At 48.2% G+C, this 21,641-nt stretch overlaps 8 protein-coding genes across 8 annotated transcripts; 6 read left to right on the top strand and 2 right to left on the bottom strand.

The window, feature by feature from the left end:
• Window positions 1–1,215: 1,215 nt before the first annotated feature.
• F5J12DRAFT_908564 (glycoside hydrolase family 16 protein) lies at window positions 1,216–2,869 on the bottom strand (the record flags this gene model as incomplete). The annotated part of the gene is made up of 9 exons (XM_051748998.1): window positions 1,216–1,266; window positions 1,319–1,564; window positions 1,623–1,683; window positions 1,742–1,905; window positions 2,132–2,301; window positions 2,350–2,374; window positions 2,426–2,506; window positions 2,555–2,682; window positions 2,731–2,869. 9 exons carry the CDS (start codon window positions 2,867–2,869, stop codon window positions 1,216–1,218), a joined length of 1,065 nt encoding a protein of 354 aa, XP_051593993.1.
• A 306-nt stretch (window positions 2,870–3,175) lies between these two features.
• On the top strand, window positions 3,176–3,970 carry F5J12DRAFT_331890 (uncharacterized protein). Its single transcript, XM_051738939.1, has 4 exons — window positions 3,176–3,310; window positions 3,359–3,370; window positions 3,433–3,902; window positions 3,956–3,970. The coding sequence occupies exon 3, from the start codon at window positions 3,458–3,460 to the stop codon at window positions 3,791–3,793; it is 336 nt and encodes a 111-aa protein (XP_051593992.1). The 5' UTR covers window positions 3,176–3,310; window positions 3,359–3,370; window positions 3,433–3,457; the 3' UTR covers window positions 3,794–3,902; window positions 3,956–3,970.
• A 450-nt stretch (window positions 3,971–4,420) lies between these two features.
• On the top strand, window positions 4,421–6,547 carry F5J12DRAFT_908563 (APC amino acid permease; the record flags this gene model as incomplete). The annotated part of the gene is made up of 12 exons (XM_051748997.1): window positions 4,421–4,499; window positions 4,547–4,595; window positions 4,646–4,769; window positions 4,823–4,924; window positions 4,974–5,010; window positions 5,067–5,382; window positions 5,437–5,619; window positions 5,677–5,719; window positions 5,767–5,836; window positions 5,886–6,050; window positions 6,107–6,321; window positions 6,377–6,547. The coding sequence occupies 12 exons, from the start codon at window positions 4,421–4,423 to the stop codon at window positions 6,545–6,547; spliced, it is 1,554 nt and encodes a 517-aa protein (XP_051593991.1).
• A 566-nt stretch (window positions 6,548–7,113) lies between these two features.
• F5J12DRAFT_331745 (uncharacterized protein) lies at window positions 7,114–7,996 on the top strand. Its single transcript, XM_051738938.1, has 3 exons — window positions 7,114–7,601; window positions 7,661–7,757; window positions 7,810–7,996. The coding sequence occupies exons 1-3, from the start codon at window positions 7,238–7,240 to the stop codon at window positions 7,823–7,825; spliced, it is 477 nt and encodes a 158-aa protein (XP_051593990.1). The 5' UTR covers window positions 7,114–7,237; the 3' UTR covers window positions 7,826–7,996.
• A 765-nt stretch (window positions 7,997–8,761) lies between these two features.
• On the top strand, window positions 8,762–9,777 carry F5J12DRAFT_331712 (uncharacterized protein). The gene is made up of 5 exons (XM_051738937.1): window positions 8,762–8,805; window positions 8,864–8,948; window positions 9,002–9,035; window positions 9,102–9,301; window positions 9,358–9,777. The coding sequence occupies exons 2-5, from the start codon at window positions 8,878–8,880 to the stop codon at window positions 9,704–9,706; spliced, it is 654 nt and encodes a 217-aa protein (XP_051593989.1). The 5' UTR covers window positions 8,762–8,805; window positions 8,864–8,877; the 3' UTR covers window positions 9,707–9,777.
• A 3,149-nt stretch (window positions 9,778–12,926) lies between these two features.
• F5J12DRAFT_881578 (P-loop containing nucleoside triphosphate hydrolase protein) lies at window positions 12,927–14,523 on the top strand. The gene is made up of 4 exons (XM_051747141.1): window positions 12,927–13,200; window positions 13,256–13,289; window positions 13,338–13,531; window positions 13,588–14,523. The coding sequence occupies exons 2-4, from the start codon at window positions 13,260–13,262 to the stop codon at window positions 14,225–14,227; spliced, it is 864 nt and encodes a 287-aa protein (XP_051593988.1). The 5' UTR covers window positions 12,927–13,200; window positions 13,256–13,259; the 3' UTR covers window positions 14,228–14,523.
• A 1,578-nt stretch (window positions 14,524–16,101) lies between these two features.
• Window positions 16,102–19,079, top strand: F5J12DRAFT_788810 (uncharacterized protein; the record flags this gene model as incomplete). The annotated part of the gene is made up of 11 exons (XM_051743741.1): window positions 16,102–16,356; window positions 16,414–16,446; window positions 16,503–16,559; window positions 16,617–16,667; window positions 16,724–16,792; window positions 16,867–16,902; window positions 17,047–17,199; window positions 17,253–17,333; window positions 17,387–18,237; window positions 18,713–18,790; window positions 19,007–19,079. The coding sequence occupies 11 exons, from the start codon at window positions 16,102–16,104 to the stop codon at window positions 19,077–19,079; spliced, it is 1,737 nt and encodes a 578-aa protein (XP_051593987.1).
• Window positions 19,080–20,630: 1,551 nt separating this feature from the next.
• Window positions 20,631–21,476, bottom strand: F5J12DRAFT_788809 (uncharacterized protein; the record flags this gene model as incomplete). The annotated part of the gene is made up of 6 exons (XM_051743740.1): window positions 20,631–20,727; window positions 20,779–20,830; window positions 20,857–20,904; window positions 20,927–21,011; window positions 21,221–21,301; window positions 21,399–21,476. The coding sequence occupies 6 exons, from the start codon at window positions 21,474–21,476 to the stop codon at window positions 20,631–20,633; spliced, it is 441 nt and encodes a 146-aa protein (XP_051593986.1).
• Window positions 21,477–21,641: the final 165 nt, after the last annotated feature.

Genomic DNA, 21,641 nt, shown 5'->3' with positions numbered 1-21,641 from the left:
AAAGAGAAGTGTTTTGCCTTCCGCCTTGCTTCGTTGATGTATCCGACGAGTGGATATCAATGCTCGACCCGATGCGGAGACGCCCAAAGGATCTATGGACACGGATTTCAGGCTGACTCTGGCGGTACAACTGCTCGGTAGGGCCACGGTCAGCAAATCAAATAATATCAAAAGCCAGAAAGCTGACAAGCCGATGGATGGGTGCCATGAGGACGGCCACGTCAGCGTTGTCGGTGGCTAGTATGACCCGTTGGTAGTCGGGATGTCGCAGATCCTAGATGCAGCCGTAGGGGTAGCACTGCGATGTGGAAACAAATAGCAAGTGTTAAAACCTGGAAATATACGGTGCGGAGTGGGTCATTATACTCGCCCTAAGCCCAACTCAAGTTCAGGCGGAGAATTAGATACCACGCAGTTATTGTGGCAGTATCTAGTTACCCAGGAATGAAGGGAGCGCGGAACGTGTTGCTGCAAAGGAATTTGAGGTAAGATTACGATATTCCATAGGCGTTTGGGCCACGCTGGGAACGCGAGGCTGTTGGGCCTGCAAACTCCATAAAGCACCTTGGAAGTGCTGGTGCGCGTCGAAGTCAAGTGTGCCCCCATCATTCCCCCAAATAATATCCAGTGCGGGCGGCTGTGGATCAACCAGGCTCAGACTTGAGATGAATCAAATAGCAACGTCTCCGTACCAACCCACTGCGGCCATGTACCCTATACCCACCTATACTTACGGGTCAGCCTCATCTGATAAAAAATGCGTTGTCTGGGAGAGCAATTGCAAATACTTCCTGCAATGTTGAGTACGCTCTCGACGTTGCTGCACCCTGGCACGTTGATCAGCAATTCAAACGTGGCTGCTAGTCGATCACCCCAGTGGAGGCAAGGCTGAAGAAAACAAGACAAATCTGAGCCTGCTCAGAACAACTAGTTTGCGTCCGACGCCGCCAGGCAGTCTAAGCAAGAAGCGAAGGAAGATAGTCACTCAACTAGCAGGTAGACAGTCAGAGGGGGTCGAACGTTGATCGATGCATTATTGACTCTGTGCATGTCGTTACATGAAAACCTTGGATCCATGCATCAACTAAGCAATAACAGGGCTCGCCCATTGCACCTCGTGCCAGTATTACTAGATGAAACTCATGGGTAACAAAACAGGGTCCACCAGGGTAGAATACAGAAAAATATACAATGTGTCCGACGTACTCAGAACTTCTAAGCGTTCCATAAACTCAGCTCAGAGTTACCACGGCGCAGAAGATACAACTATGATCAGACCGTAAACAAGCGCCATTCTCCACGACACGCGGGGGGCAACATGAGGTTCGCCTGACCCTATTGGCTGTAGGAAGGGTGGAGTGTCCGCGATGTTGGTGTCTGTAGAAGCAGCTGAGGATATGCTAGTCGCAGTCGTGCTAGTTCGAGTAGCAGACGAGGATGAGGATGCTGGAGACCCAGAGGGAGATGGGGTAGAAACACTGCTCGTGTAGGTACGAATGTATGAAATATCCCAGTAGGCAGTGTCGTAAAGCGGGCTTCCTGGACCAACAACACAGTCGTTATACTTGACACAGGTCCATCGTCAGTTTGTGGTACCCCTCTACCAGGAAGATTTTTCTTACACATAACCCTGTTGGACCAGAGCTCCCACATGTCGGGTCATAATCCCAGCTCAAACCCGCCCTATATCTCAGAAATACTTTCAGAAGACTAAATATGGGGAGCCAGCAACAGCACTCACCAATCACCACACAGAGTAATGTCGAGCACGAGATTTTGAGGTGTGAAAAATGCAATCATATTGCAAGTCGAGGAAGAAAAATTTGCGTGAGGAGTTCCCCAGTCTGATAAATCGAGCGACGAAGTAGACGTGGCTTGGCTTATAGACAGTGGAATGTCTGGTCGCTATCATTGACCATGGAACACCTCATCACCATAAGTTGCATCACGAAGATCTAGAGAACCTACACTCCAGAACCAGATACTGATTTCAAAGTAGTCAGGAGTGGTTGGATGTCGCATTAATTCAAATACCCACTAAATGCCTGTAGTGTCGAATCTTGTTGCCCAAACTCCACCCCCAGAAGCAGCAAATCCGCTTTGGAAACTGTTTGGCGAAGGTTTCTATCACGGTGCACCCCGACGGCTGGGAACAATCGGTAGTTGGTCCGTTTGTGCCGAGCTGACCAACCGATCCCGAGTGTGTACAACCCGCCGTAGTGTGAATTGCCATCTGATTATACGTCATGAGATTGATGCCTTCTATTATATCGATCTCGCCATCGTCGGGCCATTTTGGACCTGTACATCCGTCAAACAAGCCCTTGACCCAGCAGGTGGTTAGCGCACCGAAGCTCCAAAATGCTGGCCACACCTAGGAAAATAATAAGAATGTGACGCTTCCCAGATGCGAGATGACCGTCACCGAACAACCGTAAGGGATATGGTTTACATCTATGAGCCACAAACTGCCAAGTTCATATGCGTCTTGAGTTGTTATTCGTACCTAAAACGAGCAGTGAACAAGCTGAGATGTCAAAAGGTGTAGACTAACGGAGTTTCGTTCTTGGCCATATGTCACGTTGGTCGTGTTGTCCACCTTGAGGATGACGTGGCCTTGGTTATTCACATATGCAAGCCCCTGGCTAATGGCATCTGTTTCGGAGAGCCAGGTGACATTGCCTTGACATGAGAGTGAGCCCAATTGCGAAGCAAAAGGAGCTGTCATACCAAGTGTCAGGTTGTCGGGGGCGCCGTAAAAATCCCATCCATCAAAGAAGGTACTCCCAGAGTACTCTCGAATGACGTCGTACGCAGAACCAGTGGAAGCAAGGAGAGCGAATATGCTGAAAAAGACCAGCCCGACCATCGTTCAATAATGATGACTGGTTTTCCAGTCGCCCAATTTATTGGCCGATAGGCCATGCGCAAGGGCGAATGGGGAACGGGGACCGACGAAGCACGAGTCGACAACGTGGCCATAATATCATGTTCACGCTGCATGGGCTAGAACTATCGCTCTAGCACTCTCCGTTCGAAGTCTCCCTGCCACTGGGTGTTTCACTAAGGCGCTTTCACCGGAGAATCCATTGCGAACTTGATCATTGATGCGAACTGCCCAGGCAAGGCTTGATGCAGTACATATAGATCATAATATCACAGCTATGGTAAGCAAACAAATGTCTTATTGCAATGACCTGTAATTCAAGTACTGCCATCTGATCATGATGCAGATGATACATGATGCATGGTGGCTGATCTGACTGATTCGCGAGTCGGGAGCCGCCTTCAGAGCGGGATTTTATCGTAGGTCAGTGCACTCGCATTGGAAATCCGCAAAGGCTGATCGGTTTGATAGAACTTGATGCCGGTTGGTGCAAGGTCACCTTTACAATAAATATGCCTCCTGTTGCCCATGATAATTCCGAACAGCTCCGCACTCGAAGCCAAAGACGACATGGAGAAGAATCAAAATCGCCTTGTAAACCAACTACAAGCCGTTCATGCACGGCAGCAAAAAGTCATCCTGCAACTTCAAGCGGACAATACAAGGTTGTTGAGCGATCTAGGAGAGATTCGTCGGGAGAGGGATAATTTCCGAGCGGAGGTGGCGCGGTTTCGGAGAGGGCATACAGATATACAGAACTGTCTCGACGAGCTATCGTCGGATTATCACGATCTCAAACGTGAGCATGCGAACCTGGTGCGCTCATTTAACTCAGCAAGCATGCACGTGGGGCGGCCTCTGAGAACGTTGTCCAGTAAGGTGGGTGGCTTCTGCGGGCCCGGGTGACGGGCCTCTATCCTTAATTTCCTCTCTGCAGTCAGTGCTCCCGCTCTCTGTTCTCAGCGAAGGGGACGTCAAACAAGATCCATCCCTACCAAACGTCGACGGTCCCTTTGTGAGTCACTCTTTTCCGGTTTTTCATGCCGAACTCAGTCACAGCATCTACAGGACACATTTCGACCTCTTCCAAACCATCTGAAAGTAGACTCTGAGTTACCAGGTCCTCCCAAAGATAATACCACCTCGGCACTGGGAAGGTCGCTCAGCGATGCGAGCATAACAACGCGGATCACCTCAGCGTATCATTCAGCGACGTACTAGACTTGTTTCTTGTTTATATGAGTAGCTGAGCTCCAAGTCACTGTAGAAATTAAGTGTAGAGCTCTTACATAAGTATGGTTCTATCGTGTGAAGTTGTAAGCCTTCTTATCCGAACCGAAGATGGGTTTGCCATTTCATCACAACGCAGTACAACCCCTGCATTTACCCAGGAGAGATAGGAGGAATGTCGCAAGCAGCATTGTTACAAGAGACGGAATCTCTGCTTCAATACTCGGAGCCCAGAGAATACAGCAATGAAAGCACCGCTCCCGACATTCGTGACGCTGCAACCAGTTGGTGCAAGGATTGTACATGCTAAAGATTGATCCTGCTGAGTTCTACATAGCCATTCCAACCAAAGACTTTAGTGACACCCGTAGACAGCAGTTAGGTATGTGCACGAGTCTTCTGATTCAAGTGCTAAATAACCTGTTGCAGGGCTGCTGAGTGCTGTCTCCCTTATCTTCAACAGGATCATCGGTACCGGGTGCGCCATCCTCTGTTCCAAAAATCAGTGATTTCTAATGTGTATCGTAGTGTTTTTGCGGCACCGAGCGTAATTCTCAAGTCCTCCGGCAGCGTCGGACTCACCTTTGTGATGTGGATTATTGGGGCTTTGGTTTCAGCCGCTGGAACTGCCGTATATGTTGAGTTCGGAACGGTAATCAATCTCTTTGAGGGATGATTCGATTATGTTGAAGTCGTCCTGTATAGGGTTTACCCCGGAATGGCGGGGAAAAGACTTACTTGGAATACATTTATCGTCGTCCTGCATTCCTGATGTCCTGCGTATATGCGTCATATGGAATTCTCTTGGTACGTAGATTATGATGCTAGTCGACGTCTCACCTGATTCTTGCCTTAGGGTCAGGTGCCAGCCGCTAGCGTCGCTTTTGGAGGATGTAAGCTACCCGACATACTCCAGTGAAGGTCAGGTATCTAATGTGATTCTACGCAGATGTAATACACGCACTGGGTTGCGAACAAACCGCCGTTCATGTCCGTACCGTTGCTTGCCTGTGTATCATTCTCTGCCTTTTCGTCCATGGCGTTTTCCCCACCATCGGTATCAAGCTACAAGATACCTTAGGCGTATTTAAGTTAGCCATTCTATTGCTAATTTCTGTATCAGGTCTCTTTAGTTTAGTGGGGATGCCTGGATTTTCAGTTGGAGAAGTGTATGACCAACCTCACAACTTCGGGTGGACAACATTTTGGGAAGGATCAAGTATGAGCGCCAACGCTTTCACTAATGGCGTATATCTTGTAATCTGGTAAGCATACGGTGAGGTAGCAGTGGACTGTGGCTCACCGCGGCAGTTGCATAGGTCTTTTATTGGCTATTCGAACGCCAACTATGCGCTGTCCGAAGTCCGGAATCCCATTCAGACCATCCAGCGTGCTGCCCCCCTTGCAATGCTCTTGGTGACAACGGTGTATGTTCTTGTGAACATTGCTTATTATGCCGTGGTGTCAAAAGGAGATATATTGGAGAGTGGAACTATCGCAGCGTATGTGCTGCCGAACATCTTAAGTAAGTATTACAATGGCTAAGGTCTATTCTACAGGGCTCTGTTCTTCAGAAATCTTTTTGGTCCGGCGACTGAGCGGGTGAGTATGTCGCAGTTCCGGCGATCGTAATGTTTATATTTGCCAAGGTCCTCAGTGCAGTGATCGGTTTATCTATCTTTGGAAACATTCTGGCAGTTTTGTTCTCTCAGGGACGAGGTCCGCGTGTTTCATCTTTTCCTTGACAGTCTTTTTATGTGGCCCCCAGTGAATCAGGAGCTAGGGCGTGAAGGTATCCTGCCATGCTCGCAACTCCTAGCGAGCAACGAACCGTTCGATGCACCCCTTTTTGGCTTGTTCATCCAGTCTCTGGTTTCTATCCTTACGATACTGTTGACACCAGCTGGAGATGCATATACCTTCGTCGTGAATTGTATGGGTCCCCAGTTTCTCTCTTCTCTCATTTTCCTTACTCATACCCGTGAACAGTCACTTCCTACCCCCTTGCGCTGTTCAACTTGTTAATCTCGGGCGGCCTGCTGCTCTTGTATACCCGACCAAACAAATCGTACGACTGGAATCCCCCATTCCGAGCCCCGAAATATGTTGTTATCTTCTTTTTCCTCTCCAACGTATTTCTCGTGGTCGTCCCGATAATACCTCCATCCCGTGGGTATGAGGTCTATGAGAACTTACCCTATTATGTGAGTAACGTGAACGAGTATATAGTACGTTATTTTGAACCTTTACCCGCCATAGTCTCATGTCGTAGCGGCTATGGCGATCGGACTGGCCGGAGTGCTTTACTGGTTTTTGTGCTTCGAGTGGTTACCCCGGAGGAGCGGACACAGGTTACAACAAGATGTCATTACAGAGGCAAACGGCCGCACGCGACAAGTATTCAGACGGATACCCGTACGTTCGGAGTGATGTCGTGGAACTCGTTAGATTAGACTATACCCCGCAGACTCCTTTCAGGCCACAACCCCTTTCACACTTCTACCTTGGTATGATTCCCTTGGCTCAATGCACCAGTGTAGCTGTAGCCCGCCTCTTGCCGTCCACAGAACTGTTAACATGTGGCATGATCAGTGTGTCCTCGCGAGGCGAAATGAGATGAATATCGGTAAGCTTGGCGACCTTCCTCCCAACACTTACCTGTGTCTCTTTCTGGGGTCTCTTATCGCTTTTCGACTCAAACTCCGCGAGTAACTGCAAGACACCCTGATACGTAGCCCAAGAATACTGTTCACGCAACAGGGCATTTCCAGGTGTTCGATCCCCTCTGAACCCCCGTCGATACCTCATTGCATATAGGACTTCAAGGTACCTTCATCTGCGATGATCGCCTGAACGTATCTCAACATAAGAAGTAGCAATTGGTAGCGTATATTCTCTTGGGTGCTTTTTTAGTGGTACAGCGATCATTAATCATTCTTGGCCAGATTGCAGGGATGATTTCCAAAATATTCGAGCACCCTTTTGATCTCGTCAAAGTAAGGCTCCAATCCCAGGTACTAGATCCACCCGCGCGCTTCAACGGACACATGGATTGTCTGCTGCGATGGTATTCGATACCCAGCAGTGGCCAGTTAGTTTATGTAAGTGTAGGTCCGACCAATGCCGGTGGCTCTCTTTCGGCAACTCTGTAGTTCATGCTTATGTAAAGAAAGTTCCGCCCACAGTCCTCGGTCGCACATATGCATCGAGGTCCAGGATAAAATCCACTCTCGACCTGGTCCCCGGCTCGCGGCGACTCTTAACTATGGAGAGGCGCGCTCGGAGTACCAAAAAGCAGAAACGAAGATGTCTTCCACGGTCGAATGGTACCGGAAGGAAGTGGCCACCTTCGAGACACGAGTGACTGGTCGCGTAACGCCTAGTTTGCTTGCTCCCGTAAGAGTGGAGGTTTATGGGAAAGGTAACGACCCCGACAAATTAGAGCAAATTGCCACAGTTGGTATCAAGGATATTCGACGAAAATGTGCGTTGATGCTTCTCTGTGCAAGGAAGTCCATGTCCTCATCCTCATCGACAACTTAGTAGAATATGAGAGTTGTCGAGCGGTATGTAGTGCCAAATTACCTGGAATTGTTCCTTGGAGACCGGAGACCAGCACCGTTAGAATTCCTATACTCAAGTAACTCAGCTTCCCTTGCACTATCCTACGTATTGCTGACCAACCTTCGAAGGCTCACATTCAGGTAAGGCGCGTTCATCGACCTAGCGTTAAGAAAGGCAAATACAAGAAGCGCTCTACCGAGCTTGGTTCGTTTGAAATTGCTGGGCCTACTGTGATGACAGCGTGCTAGCTGGCCATAGTTCCGAAGACTGGCTGATATGAACGTCGCCGAGGTAAACAAGATCCTGGCAGATATGAAGAAGATAGGGTCCCTATGGGCGATTGACTAGACTTGCAAGTTTGGACATCGCATAAACGACCATTTCCGTCGATCATAACATAAATTTTCAGCTCACTTTGCTCCGACGGTCCATGAACAATGATGCAAGTATGAAGGCGTCAACATCAATACACCGACGCATCCGTGATTATGGCTCTGCAAGTTGATATACTTCCATGCCGTAACATGTAAGAGTACAATCGCCATCGCTGGGTCGCTTTCCCAGTAATGGCGCGTTGATGACTGCCACTGGATAAACCGAGTCCTCAAGCGTCACTGAGCCGTCGTATCGCATTTCACCGTCAATTACGGCGAGACAGGACGACGCGAATTGCCAGATTCCTACGTCACCCGCCACATGCATAATTAGATTGAGGAAGATGGTTAGATGTACATACTACCTGGTGTGTCGTAATGCATTCTTGACGTTGAACTTATCTCATTAACCACATCGCATGATCAACAAGTCTGACAGTTTAATTCCAGGATTCCACTGAAATATCATTGTTCAATAGTATGGCATCGCCTCGCTTCGAACGTGCACAACTCATTTTACTTTCTGAGGCCGTCATCAAAGCGTGGATTGAGGGTGTTGTACTGCGGCAACCATGCCGCCATGTAATCGACTATCTCTCCGTATGCCAAGATCCATTCCTTCGGCTACGTTACTGCCAGGTGTATTCTAGAAAGGGTAATACGCCTTGCGAAGGCCAGGAGACTCTGGCATCAATCAAGGTATGAATACACGGACAAGATCACTCAATTTGAGCATAGCTTACCACCGTAGTACGTCCTGCCTCCCAACCAGTCTACCTTTCACTCGCCTCACACGGGGTCCCAGCAGCTCTCGTTCTGCAGATGGGTCTGTTAGATATATTTCGCTGGTCTAGGAAGACGACTACCATTTTGCCGACGGATATCGTAGTATTGTGAGTACACTGATACTACCTTCAGGACCCAGCAATATTGAAATTGCAAGTAGCATTGTAGGTCCTTCTGGCTCAGGGAAGAGTTGGGTAATATCAGCTCTTATCCTAGTCCAAGCTATCCCTCATCCTACGTTCCCCTGTATTCTACCTTAGCTTTTGAGCATTCTTTTGAAGATGGCAAACACTCACGTTCCGGTCAACAGAGGCCAGAAGCCCTGCACTACAAAGGTCCACGCAGAAAGATGCCACTTTGAAGGAATGCAGGGTGACATAATCCTTGTGGATACGCCGTCCTTTTACACATACATACGCCCAGATGGGGAGAAGACCGTGAAAAAGTGGATAGATTCAAAGTGAGATATATATTACGGCTTCGTTGCTTAGGGTTGGGACTGACCTATCGAGCCAGCTATATACAGCCCAAAGGAGCCGGAATCTTGTACATGCATAACATTGCATCGAACCCACTTGATCCAAACTTGGAGGTCTCGAGGCATTTCAGTGCTTTCCGACGCACATGCCCCCAAGGTCACGCACCCAGTGTTGCTCGCGTTGTTCCGACCGTCGCTTTGGGGTCAACGTTATCTGCTGAGAAGATTAATACATCGATGACACGACTGCGGTATCAGGCAGATAGTATAGGTGCGTCAATACTTGGGATGCCGTTCGACGGAAAACCCGGGACGGCGTGGGACGTCGTGCAGGAACTATTAAATGAGATTATGAGATATGGCGGTGACAATCAAAGGGGTGAGTGAGACGGAGAGTGTCATATTTGCTTCTGGAGTCCTTGTTTGTACACTAGCATAGTATTTTTATCATGTGTAATATCCGTGTCAACCATTGCACTGGAGATGGGAGGTGGGAACAGTAAGTACGGGGAATACCTTATGAGACGGCCACCCAAGATAACAAGTCCCGCGTATCCAAAAGCAATCAGTCACAGCTTCTAGCTCTCGGCCGGTGACACTCTGACTACGGCGGCGGCGACAACATGCCACTTACTAAGACCATTACTTATTTTATGCTACAGTGTATATTCCTGAACCGGTAGTACGCACTGGAAAGGTCCTGGTCAGGAGTGGAGTCTACCATCAATCTGAGATGCTATCGACACCATTCTGTAGTTCACACATGCGTCTTATCATCAGCACGAGTGTTTGTTCTCGCGTGTAGAGCTGAACGTGAACCTTGAAGCAAACATATTTGATGATAGCTCATAGCTGTATCTCCGTGTAGACGATACCATATAACTGGAGTCCAAGCTTAGACCAATCTCCTATCCAACCTCCACTCGGCCCAGGCGAAACCCAGGAACTGCTGTCTGTTTTTCGCAAGATGATGCGTCTGATTGATAGGTTTCGCGGGTCGAAAAAGACGACTGCCATTTTATCGACAGATATCGTCTTGTTGTAAGTGCGCTAACATCATCTTCTGAAGTTACATTGAACACTTTGTTAGTATTGTAGGACCTTCCGGCGCAGGAAAGGGTCGGGTAATACTAGTTCGTACCACACTCAATGCTATCGCTTATTTCGCATTCGTCCGCCCCAGTTTTATGGATATCCTCTTGCAAAGTGCAAACGTTCAAGCCGTTCGTGCCAACAAAGGCCAGAAACCTGGCACCACGGAAGTTTATGCAGAGCGGTGCCGTTTCGAAGGAATGCAGAGCGAAATTGTCCCTGTGGACACGCATCTTTTTACACTTATGAAAACTTTGACGGGGAAGAAACTGTGAAAAAGTGGATGGACTTAAAGCGAGACATGTTATTTCGTTCCGTGCGCTATCTGGCCACAGATATACAAAACAGTGCAGAAAAGCTGGAACCTTATACTTGCATAAACGTTGCATCGAACCCACTTGATGCAAACTCACAGATCTCGAAGCATCTTGGAGCTTTCAGGTGCACGCATCCTCGAAATCTCACACCCAACACCGTTCACGTCGTTCCGACTGTGGCTTCTGGGGCAAGGTTACCTGCAGAGCGTATCAGTGCATTAACAATACAACTCAACCACCAGGCAGTTAATGTGGTGCATCAATGCTTGACACGCCGTTTGACGAAGGACCCAAGACGGCGTGGGATATTGTGCAGGGACTCTTAAACCGGCTGGAGTCGCAAAACTAAATGTGTAGGAAATGGGAAAAGTCTAGCTGGCATTCAGAACGCACACCATGTCTTTACGAATAGCTGCTTACCCGATAGCATGCTGGAAGCTGACAGAGGATATTTTACATTGTCTGTAGCCGAGTCATTGTCGACCGTGCTAACAATAGTTGTAGTGATGTAGCATTCAGTAAAGAGAAGTTGCACGGAAATAATATGCCAGTGAAAGAGTCATGTACACCAAACTGATATATGCAATATTTTATGGAGGACATCGACTCCGGATGTCTTCAGCTACAGTTAGCATGGGTAGGTCCTCGCACGTACTCGGAGGATAACACACACGAGCTGCATCGTATTTGCGCAGGAGGAGATAATACAAGCATCGGTGGATTGGGGGACCTGTCGTGCTTTCATCGACTTCCTTTGGGCGACATTTCGGATGATTCCCTGCACGTCGTTCATTCCGGGCTAAGGCGCATGAGAGATTATCATGCAGTACTGTTCTATCTAATAACACCAGTCAATACGATGTATGACTCCCTATCGTTCCTCGATCACCAACTCTGAATAATCGAAGTGAACACTTCCTAGGATGATTGCGGCCTATAGCTTACATCTTCCAGGAGTTGCTGCAAAACGCTCCATGCTTTCTCCGGTTGGCCTGCGAATACTTCAGGGAGTAAAGTTTTGCTGTCAAGCTCACAGGCTGGCTCCTTCGTCGGCACCACACGGACGCGGGATGGCACCTTGAAAGTAACAGGAACACCGCTATGAACGTCTCGAGACGCCGCACTATCGACATATCACCGTGTGGCAGATATCTGGCGAGTGTGTGGAGGGGGATGATACCAAAGTAGCGGTATTTTTTAGTCAGCCTGAAATGGTATTTGAATCGGTTCGAAGGCGTAATGGGCTCTTGTCTTGACCCCGTTTGGCCTACCGTACTGTGAACGAGGTTCACCTGATTCTTGATGATAGTGTGTTCCACTATTCACAATACCACAAAGTCATATTCGGTGATTTTTGACGTGGTGGGGGCGCCTCTGAAACTGGAGAGCAGGTCCTGAAAGAGCGGCATTGGCTACCCGCGGGGTGGAGAGTGGTGTCAATAGGAATCACAGCACATTTCAGCAAACTTCGTGCGTGTCGTTAGGGGATCCTTTCATGACGTCAAATACAACAAAAATTTGAACGTGACAGATGATCTCGACTCGACCGGTCGGAATGGAATTCAAAATGACTGCGCTGGATGGTTGGTTTGGCTCCCCGATATGGCAAAGGCTAAGTATGATTCCGGGCAGGTAGAAACGTTGCAAGTATCCAAATAATTTCGTTCGATTCGATCAAGCACATTGCAAACATGCGTTCAAGCTGCAATTTATGCCGCCTTGCAGCCTCGTTCCCTGCGCGCTTCATTTGGTGGGGAGGGTTTCGGCATCTCGTCTACTCAAGGCTTTCTCATTTTCCTCCTCCCGTATCAACTACTTTCACTCAAAGAGTTGCTCAATACCCTGGTGAGTCCGAATCTCTGTACACTCATGTTCAATTGTGCTGATTCTACATGTGTATATGCATGCTTCACGCTCATCTCCCATCATTTCTTGTCTAAACTTCCACTAACCCTATCGAAGAAGGATGTCAGCAACAGGCGATAACCAGCCAAGCAATGTGTATGCGTCGGGTGGTGACACCTCAATGTCTGTCAGGTACCCACGGCCGGTTTCCCGTACTTTTTATTTACTGATGTTCCGGCGTGTCAGCCCCGCACGAGATTTGAACAGTGCTCGACCAGCAAGCGGTGGAGGGGCTTCGACCAACGGGGATATAAACACTTGGACCAACGAGGGAGTACACGCTTCGACCAACAGGGGAGTAAACGCTTCAACCAACGAGGGAGTACACGCTTCGACCAACGGGGGAGTAAACGCTTCAACCAACGAGGGAGTACACGCTTCGACCAACGGGGGAGTAAACGCTTCAACCAACGAGGGAGTACACGCTTCGACCAACGGGGGAGTAGACACTTCGGCTGGTGAGAAAGAAGGCCCGACCAGCGAGGAAGATGCCTCGACGACACCACCGGAGTACAAACGCCAAAAAGATGATACGGGGATAACGAACACAAAGGATATTATAATTGCGTGAGTAAGGTCACATGTTTTGTACATCACCTCATTCGTCCCCCTTTACTGCCAGAATAATGGGGCCAACCGGCGCTGGGAAAAGTTCGGTGAGTTCTTTATGGGATATGTGCTTAGCATAACTTCACAATGTGTAGTTCATAGACAAAGCCACGGAAAGTACGGGCAAGGGTGTTGGGCATGACTTACGGTCGTGCACAAGCGAGATCAAGGTTACTAGGTGTGCGGTTGAAAGATCTAACGTGGTTCTAGTAGACACTCCCGGGTTCGATGATACGACGAAATCCGACTTGGAAATCCTGGAAATGATATCTAACTGGCTGAACCAAGAGTGAGTATTCCCAGTATTCTCCCTACTTCTTCTATGAATCCCGAGGATCCCTTAAGATACCAGACGGGGACCATGCTTTCGGCCATTCTTTACTTTCATCGCATATCGGACAATCGCATGGCTGGAACCCCACTGAAGAACCTTCGAGTCTTCCAAAAGTTATGCGGGAAAAACGCTATGCCTAAGGTTGTCTTGGTCACCACTATGTGGGATGAAGTGGATGACGAAGTCGGCGAGCAGAGGCTGGCAGAGCTCCAAGATAGTTATTGGAAGGCGATGATGTCGCGAGGGTCCACGACGAGAAAGTATCTGAACACTCGAGAGTCAGCCGTGGAATTACTTGGGTTCATTGTACAGCAGGAGAGAGCGCAAGAGGGAGTCCGGCTGCAAGAGGAAATTTCGGACATGAATTTGGAGTTACGTGAGACTGCCGCCGGGCGCGTGTTGTGTTCTACTCTGGAGGATCTCGCAAAGAAGCGGATGGAGGCCCTTCGAAGAATTCAAGCAGAGAACAAAGGAGCGGACGAGAAGACTTCAGAAGACCTCTGGAAAGAATACGCTCAAGTGAAGGCTCAACTCGATTCTGCTTTGACCGAGGCGAGAGCATTGAGGATGTCGCTCAGGCAACGCTTAAACAAAGGCATTCGCGCAGCGTGGAGAAGTGAGTTAATTGTCCCTCCCGTTACGGCAGTGTAAACTTCTGCGTTCCTTACAGGAATGGGTGAAATGAAACCCAAGAGTCGAAAATCTGGGATGCGGCAGGCGGATTCATAATACTTTTTGCACCTGTGGCCCGATTGTTTTTGGGTACCATATTCCACTCTATTATATTGACCGACCTCAAACTATCGCGTCGTATAAAAGATCTTCGAGTGGATTGACACAAGGACGGTGGAATAATATTCACTGCGGAAACAAGATTCTTTCAATACAGTAATTAGATCGTGCTAGAGTAGCTGCCCATACTAAAAACATATGTCAGGAAAATGTCAGATTGCTTATTTAGACTTTAGTATACTTACAAGACTTATATGTTTAGGCTCTGAATGGCAGCAACATTTCTGCTTCTTTGTGCAAAACATATGCAAACCAAGTCTGTGTGGAGTTCAGCAGACTTTGAAGTTGATAAGCGCAGACTGTCTGACTGCAGTATTATTAGTGAGGTGGATATGGGATAAGTCATGGGTTTGCATGTTACCTCAATGAAGAGACCTTCATCATTACAAGCAAGATTGTCCCCAATACCCACCAGCCTGCCAATCACTTTGACTTTGCAACAAGATGGTAGGTAAGGGCAGAAGGGATAAAAACAAAAAAACGTTACTGCAGAGTTGGAAAGCCCAAATTTTTGTGCTTGTCCTGAGCACTGAGGAATTTCACTACACTGCAGCTCATCAGTGGACTATCCAAGCTGTATATACACCCAATGACTTTAGGGCAGGCTTATCACTTATCTATGGTTGTGTCATAGGTGATGTCACCCACTATAACTTAATATAGGTTAGACTATCACACATGAGAAGGCAGTTAGCAACCATCCAATAGGATTAAAGGCACATACATCGCCAATGATTGCCGTCCCTGTGACTCCCACAGGTTGTCAAAATAAGGTTTGATTTTGAAATGGTTTAGAAAAACCAGATCATTCCTTCAGGGTTCTGCTGTGGTTATCCAGGAATATCTCCATTCCTAATAATCTACTTCCTGGACCCTGCGCAGAGTCCAGCGCATTAGGGGCTGTTGCATGCATGCGTCAATAGGGGCTGTTGCATGCATGCGTCAATAGGGGCTGTTGCATGCATGCGTCAATAGGGGCTGTTGCATGCATGCGTCAATAGGGGCTGTTGCATGCATGCGTCAATAGGGGCTGTTGCATGCATGCGTCAATAGGGGCTGTTGCATGCATGCGTCAATAGGGGCTGTTGCATGCATGCGTCAATAGGGGCTGTTGCATGCATGCGTCAATAGGGGCTGTTGCATGCATGCGTCAATAGGGGCTGTTGCATGCATGCGTCAATAGGGGCTGTTGCATGCATGCGTCAATAGGGGCTGTTGCATGCATGCGTCAATAGGGGCTGTTGCATGCATGCATGCGTCAATAGGGGCTGTTGCATGCATGCGTCAATAGGGGCTGTTGCATGCATGCGTCAATAGGGGCTGTTGCATGCATGCATCAATAGGGGCTGTTGCATGCATGCGTCAATAGGGGCTGTTGCATGCATGTGCCAATAGGGGCTGTTGCATGCATGTGTCAATAGGGGCTGTTGCATGCATGCATCAATAGGGGTTGTCACATGCATGTGAACTAGGGGCATCACATGGATGCACCAGTTGAATAGCACAAGGTGGCAAGCAACCACAAAATAAGCAACCGGTCACTTATCACACATGGCACTGGGAATTGAGAAAGGGGACTTGAATTCTTTGTCAAATCCATTGCTCAATGTGGAAAATGGCTAACCATATGGAGTAATCCCAATGGGGATGAAGCTAAATAAGGAATCAATATAAAGAAAGAGACACTGTGGGAAATTTGCTCTTTTGCATCTTGCCCTCTAACCACCACCATCATGCCTGTCTGTCCCACTTGCCAAGAAACCATCCCCAGCAAAAAGGACTATAGCACCCACACCAAGAAGTGTTTCCAAGAGACTACCATCCATCTGGCTGATACTAACCAAACCATCCATTTGAAAAGAGAGGAGAATGGCAACTTCATTTGTCATTGCTCTCACAGGAGTTGTCCAAGGCCATTCAAGTATGCTAACAGTCTCAGGGTTCATATCCAGAGGGCTGGAACTAGGTGGATGGGACCTGGGATTAAGGTGAGTGGTGTGAAATCATTCCCTTATTTAGTAATTCAATCCTAATGTGAGCAGCAGGACAACTCACCCATGCAACAAAAACTTGACTTTGTAAGTAACATAATCGCAGTGAAATAAGCAGCCGGTTGCTTATGTGCTCATCACAGCCCCATGGACCAGGTGTTGAAGCTGGGTCCAGCAAAGGAAGGGCAAGCATTGACTTGGTGAGCAGTTGTATGGCAGTGAAATAAGCATCCAGTTGCTTACTCTGCTCATGGCAGACCCATGGACAAGGTCCTGAACCTCAACCCAGCAAGGCAAAAAGAAGCATGGTGTGTGATTTAGTGACAATGGACTGGGTGACAGACCACTTACATTTCTGTGACAGGAGCATGCAAAGGATAATGTGTTCATCCCAGGTGCTGGTCCTAGCATGAGCAGGGCCATCATGGACTTGGTGAGTAGCCTACATTTTGGGCAAATAAGTGACCGGTCACCTATTCTGACCATTGACAATGTCATTCATTATAGGAGGACCATGATAGCATTGAGGATTACACAGATGAGGTGAGCACCATAAGATTACCATCAGTGAGAGCAAGGCAGTGACAAGCATAACACTAGTCATCATCTGAGGACACCAGCAGATCATCAGTCAGTAGATGATACATCCTTGCCACAAATACATACAGCACTGACCAAGGGAAACAGATATCCCATGATTTGGGTAGCATCCCATCTCCCCCACGACCTCATGGTTGGTTGGTTCAACAAGACCACATAATGCGTTCACCCACACCACCTGAGCCACCAACTAACACAATGGTAACTCCCCAGGGCTCACCATCAGTGCAGACCCATCTGGTGAGTATGGACCCCATGATAGGTGACCGGTCACTTATTTTTTGATCTGGAAGGACATCCACATGGTGTCACCTGGGTCTGAGAGGCTGGGCCCCTCCCCAAATTTGCCAACAGTACCACTGCCATCCCTCATGGTGAGACATGGAGATCAGTTTATCTGCCCAAAGCAAGACTCATGATTCCACAGTCAGTGATCCAATCTCACAGAGATGATGACCCCAGAAATATGGCAACAACTTCTGCTGAAACTGCTACCCATACCCTGCCAGGCCCCACAAATGGACTTTATCACCATCCATATCTGGAATCACTGGACCTGGCAGTGAATGCAGAGTTCCACTTTCTGACATGTCAGATCTGTGAGGTTGCATTGGCAACAGAAGAAGTCAGAAGCCATCTAACCAGAGTACATGGCAGGCCACATGCCTACAATGATGGTCAGTTCCAGTTGGCTATCAAATCATTGGCAACAGTGGCAGGACTGCCTGCCACCATCACTGGACCTAGGTCACTGGTCCATGGTCTGAAAGTCCACAATGGCCTGGCATGCAATCACTGCCCTTTCTTGTCAAGGTCAGAGGAACGGTTGCGGAAACATCACTCCAAAGACCACCCTACCATTCCCAGGCCCAGAGCTTGGAGAGCCTGCCAGATTCAACATCTGAAGGAGTCATCTGGAGACCTGCAAGTATTTTGGGAGGTGGAAAATGCAGGAGTGGACACTCAACAGACACTGCAAGAGGACCTAGTCAACTCTTTTCTCAAAGAACTTGAGCCCATGCTAGAAGTGATCCAAACACCACTGGATGGTCGCATGGTAAATCCCTGGCTGTTGACAACAAGATGGCATGAGCATGTTGCTGGCCAAAACATCAGACAACTGTGCAGCCTGGTTTCCTTGCCCAAAGCCAAGGATGGGGACATTCCTGCAGAACTGAGGGATGCTGTGGATGCATACTATCAACAGGCCCTCTCTCTCCTAAATTGCACAGAAGAGCTGGTCCTCCAAAGATTGAACTCCCCTGACCCAACCAAAAGGTAAGCCAGACAAGCACTCAGAAAATAGGCAACCGGTTGCTTATTTTCAACCATCCCACCAGTGGCATCTCCAATACCCCCTTGCACAAGCACTTACATCAGGCAACCATGAAGCAATATACTGTGCCAGTGGTGGCTCTACTGGCCATGCTCATCAGACAAGAATACAGTGGAAAGCCATTCTCTGGATCCAACTCCAAGTTGATGGAGTTGCTTGCAGTGCTTTGCATTTATACAGCCCCTGGGGGAATTATAATTACAAACTCCTGACCATAATTTGGGGGAAATAATGCTGGGAGTCGATAGATATGTCCATTGGGATGTCTCAGGTGAAATTTGAATGAAATTGGCAGTCAGAAAAACAATCTACAGGGGGTAGAAGGATGGTCAGACCACAAAGTGGTATCTCTTTGGAAATACTTCTGGGAGGCTGGAAATCATTTCCATTGTCTTCAGTGGCATTGATAACACCCAGGACATCCATCCCTGGCAAGCTGGCACCCCCTCCTGATGTTACTGGATCGCCATCCCTGGGGTATGAGGAGGGGATCAGGTATGTCGATGAAACAAATATGGGGACCTTTGTAACACAATTCTGATGGTCTTGTAATGTCATACCCATGGGGTAGACATGATTCAGATAGCTAGATCAACCTCTGAAATTGTTTTGATGGAGTGAACATGGGGAGGGCAGGGTAACATATCTTACATGGATATTCTGACACCTAGAAATGCTGCAACCATTGTCATCATCCATTGTGACTTTCAGGCCCTCCAGGACAACCATTCCTGACAAGCTTTCATGCTTGCTAAACTTTACAGGATTAGCACCCCCAGGATAAGAGGAGGGGAATGACACATAGGGTCCTTTCTGGTGTGATCCAAATGGTCCTGCCATGTCATTCAAGTGGCACAGACATGGTATGGACAGCTGGATTGATCTGGAATTGTTTTGATGGAGCAAAGCTGAAGAGGGGGGTTCACATTTGGGCCAGGTATCATCCCAAGATGCCAAACATGTTGCTACCTGATCAGACTACACTAGGCAACACTGGGATTCAGTTCCACAGGAATGGGAACCACAATCTATATCAACAAAGGTCTGGTTCAGAGTCCAACTCTGAATGGCATCTTCCAAAGATGTTGGCTCTGGTTTTCCCTCTGAACCTCTCAGCCAAGTTGCATCCAACTGGATCCAAAGCTGACAGGTAAACAGAATGAAAAGTTTCCCAACCACTGGCCCCAGACTGGACAGTTGGGCCAACCACTTCCAGTCCTGCATGATCAACCAAGGCTGCAGTTGGATGGTCCTTGACAATTTGGCCCATGTCAGTCTGCTGCCAATGGGAAATTGTTTGCAAACACCAGCAAACATCGAGCCAGCACCATGGCCTCTGTCCAAATTGACTGTGACAGCCTGTCACTCATTTTGGAGCAGATGGAACATCATTTGCAGCCTCTGGTAGGTCAATCGACTTTCATGTAATCCAAATAAATTACATCAGATATTCTATCAGTGTGCCCACCTGACCACCCCTGCTGAGACCATGCTGCACCACTTGAAATGGTGTTCATACCATGGAAACCTCTTCCCCTGCTCTCAGGTTGATAGGTACAGGTCCATACAATATGGGGAATGACAGACAACACAGATGAACACCAGCAAACATCAACCCCTTACCAAAGCCCCTATCCAGACCATGTCCAAATGCTGGGAGACCCTGGGACCTGGTTCAAGCACATTGATCATCATTCCCAGATTCCTGTATGTCTATATTACTGCATGTATTACAATGAAATAGAGAATCTACATCAGATAGTATACCAGTATGCCCACTGGACCACCCTGCCTCGGAGCATGCTGGCCCACTTGGAATGGTGTTCGTCCATACAGGCCCACTTGCATGGGTCTTGTAGTACCATGTCCTGGTCCGTCCACCATGACAAACACTGATGAACATGGGCAAACATTTGTGAACATAGGTCCAGCATGGATGGCCCTGAGTAAACATACTGGAGGACTTGTTTACTTGTTTGGAATGCATTAATCAGCTTTTCCAGACTCCCCTAGGTCGATTGCATGTCTGGTAATACAAATAAAATACATCAGATAACATATCAATGTTCCTGTCTGACCACTCTCCCTCATGGCATGCTGGACCATTTGAAGTGGTGTTTGTCCCTCCTAGATCAATTGCAATTGACCTTGCTAGGACATTTACAGGTCCATACAGCCAGACGAACACCAATGAACACCAACGAACATCACTCCAGAAGCAATGCCCCTGTCCACATTGACTGGGACACCCTGGGACTTGTGTGGAATGCATTAATCACTTTTCCCAGACTCTCCTAGGTCTATTGCATGTCTGGTAATACAACCAAAATACATCTTATAACATTCTGATGTTCCCATCTGACCACTCCCCCTTGGAGCATGCTGGGCTGCTTGACATGGTGTTCATCCCCCCTAGCTCAATTGCAATTGACCTGTTCTGAACATGTCTAGGTCTGTACAGCAGGGCAAACACCAACACACACCGAAGAACACTGTTCCAGAACCAAAGCCCCTGTCCACATTGACTGGGACACCCTGTGACTTGTTTAGAGTGTGCTAACCATCTTTGCCTGACTCTCCTATGTCAATTGCATGTCTTGTAATACAACCTACATACATGATATAACATACCAATGATCCTGTCTGACCACTCCCCATCATGGCACGCTGGACCCTTGAAGTGGTGTTTGTCCCCCCTAGGACCACCAAAGTCGACCTAATTTGGACATCCACAGGTCCATACAGCAGGACAAACACTGACGAACACTGATGAACACCAATGAACATTGATCCAGAACCGAAGCCCCTGTCCACATTGACTGGGACACCCTGAGACCTGTTTCCAGTGCACTAACCATCTTTCCCTGACTCTCCTATGTCTATTGCATGTCTGGTAATACAACTACAATCCATCTTATAACATACCAATGTTCCCATCTGACCACTCCTCCTCAGAGCATGCTGGACCCCTTGAAGTGCATCAACTGAGTGCACAGAGTGCATCGACTGAGTGCACAGAGTGCACCACAAGTTGGCACCACATCATTGATACATGGGGAACTGGATGAACAGAATTCATCACTGTCTCCCTCTGTACCCATACCCTTGCCTTCCCCTTGCCATCCCTCTGCTTCCCTCTATGAGGTGGCCTTGCCTCTTCTTGCTGGAGGCTTTCGAGCATTCTTTGCCTTTGATGACTTCTTAGTCTGTGCCTCTTTCAGCCTCTGCCTTTCTAAGATGAGGGCCTTGCTAGCCAGCAGTTTGTCATATCCTGCATGCTCCAGGAGCTCCATCTGCAGTGCATTCCTGGGCTTTACCACTCGAGATGCTCGTCTCCTGGCCTGTT

Source organism: Pisolithus orientalis (assembly GCF_024613125.1).
Source record: "Pisolithus orientalis strain OTSU chromosome Unknown F5J12scaffold_321, whole genome shotgun sequence".
NCBI lineage: Eukaryota > Fungi > Basidiomycota > Agaricomycetes > Boletales > Pisolithaceae > Pisolithus > Pisolithus orientalis.
This window is presented reverse-complemented; position numbering and strand designations above follow the sequence as displayed.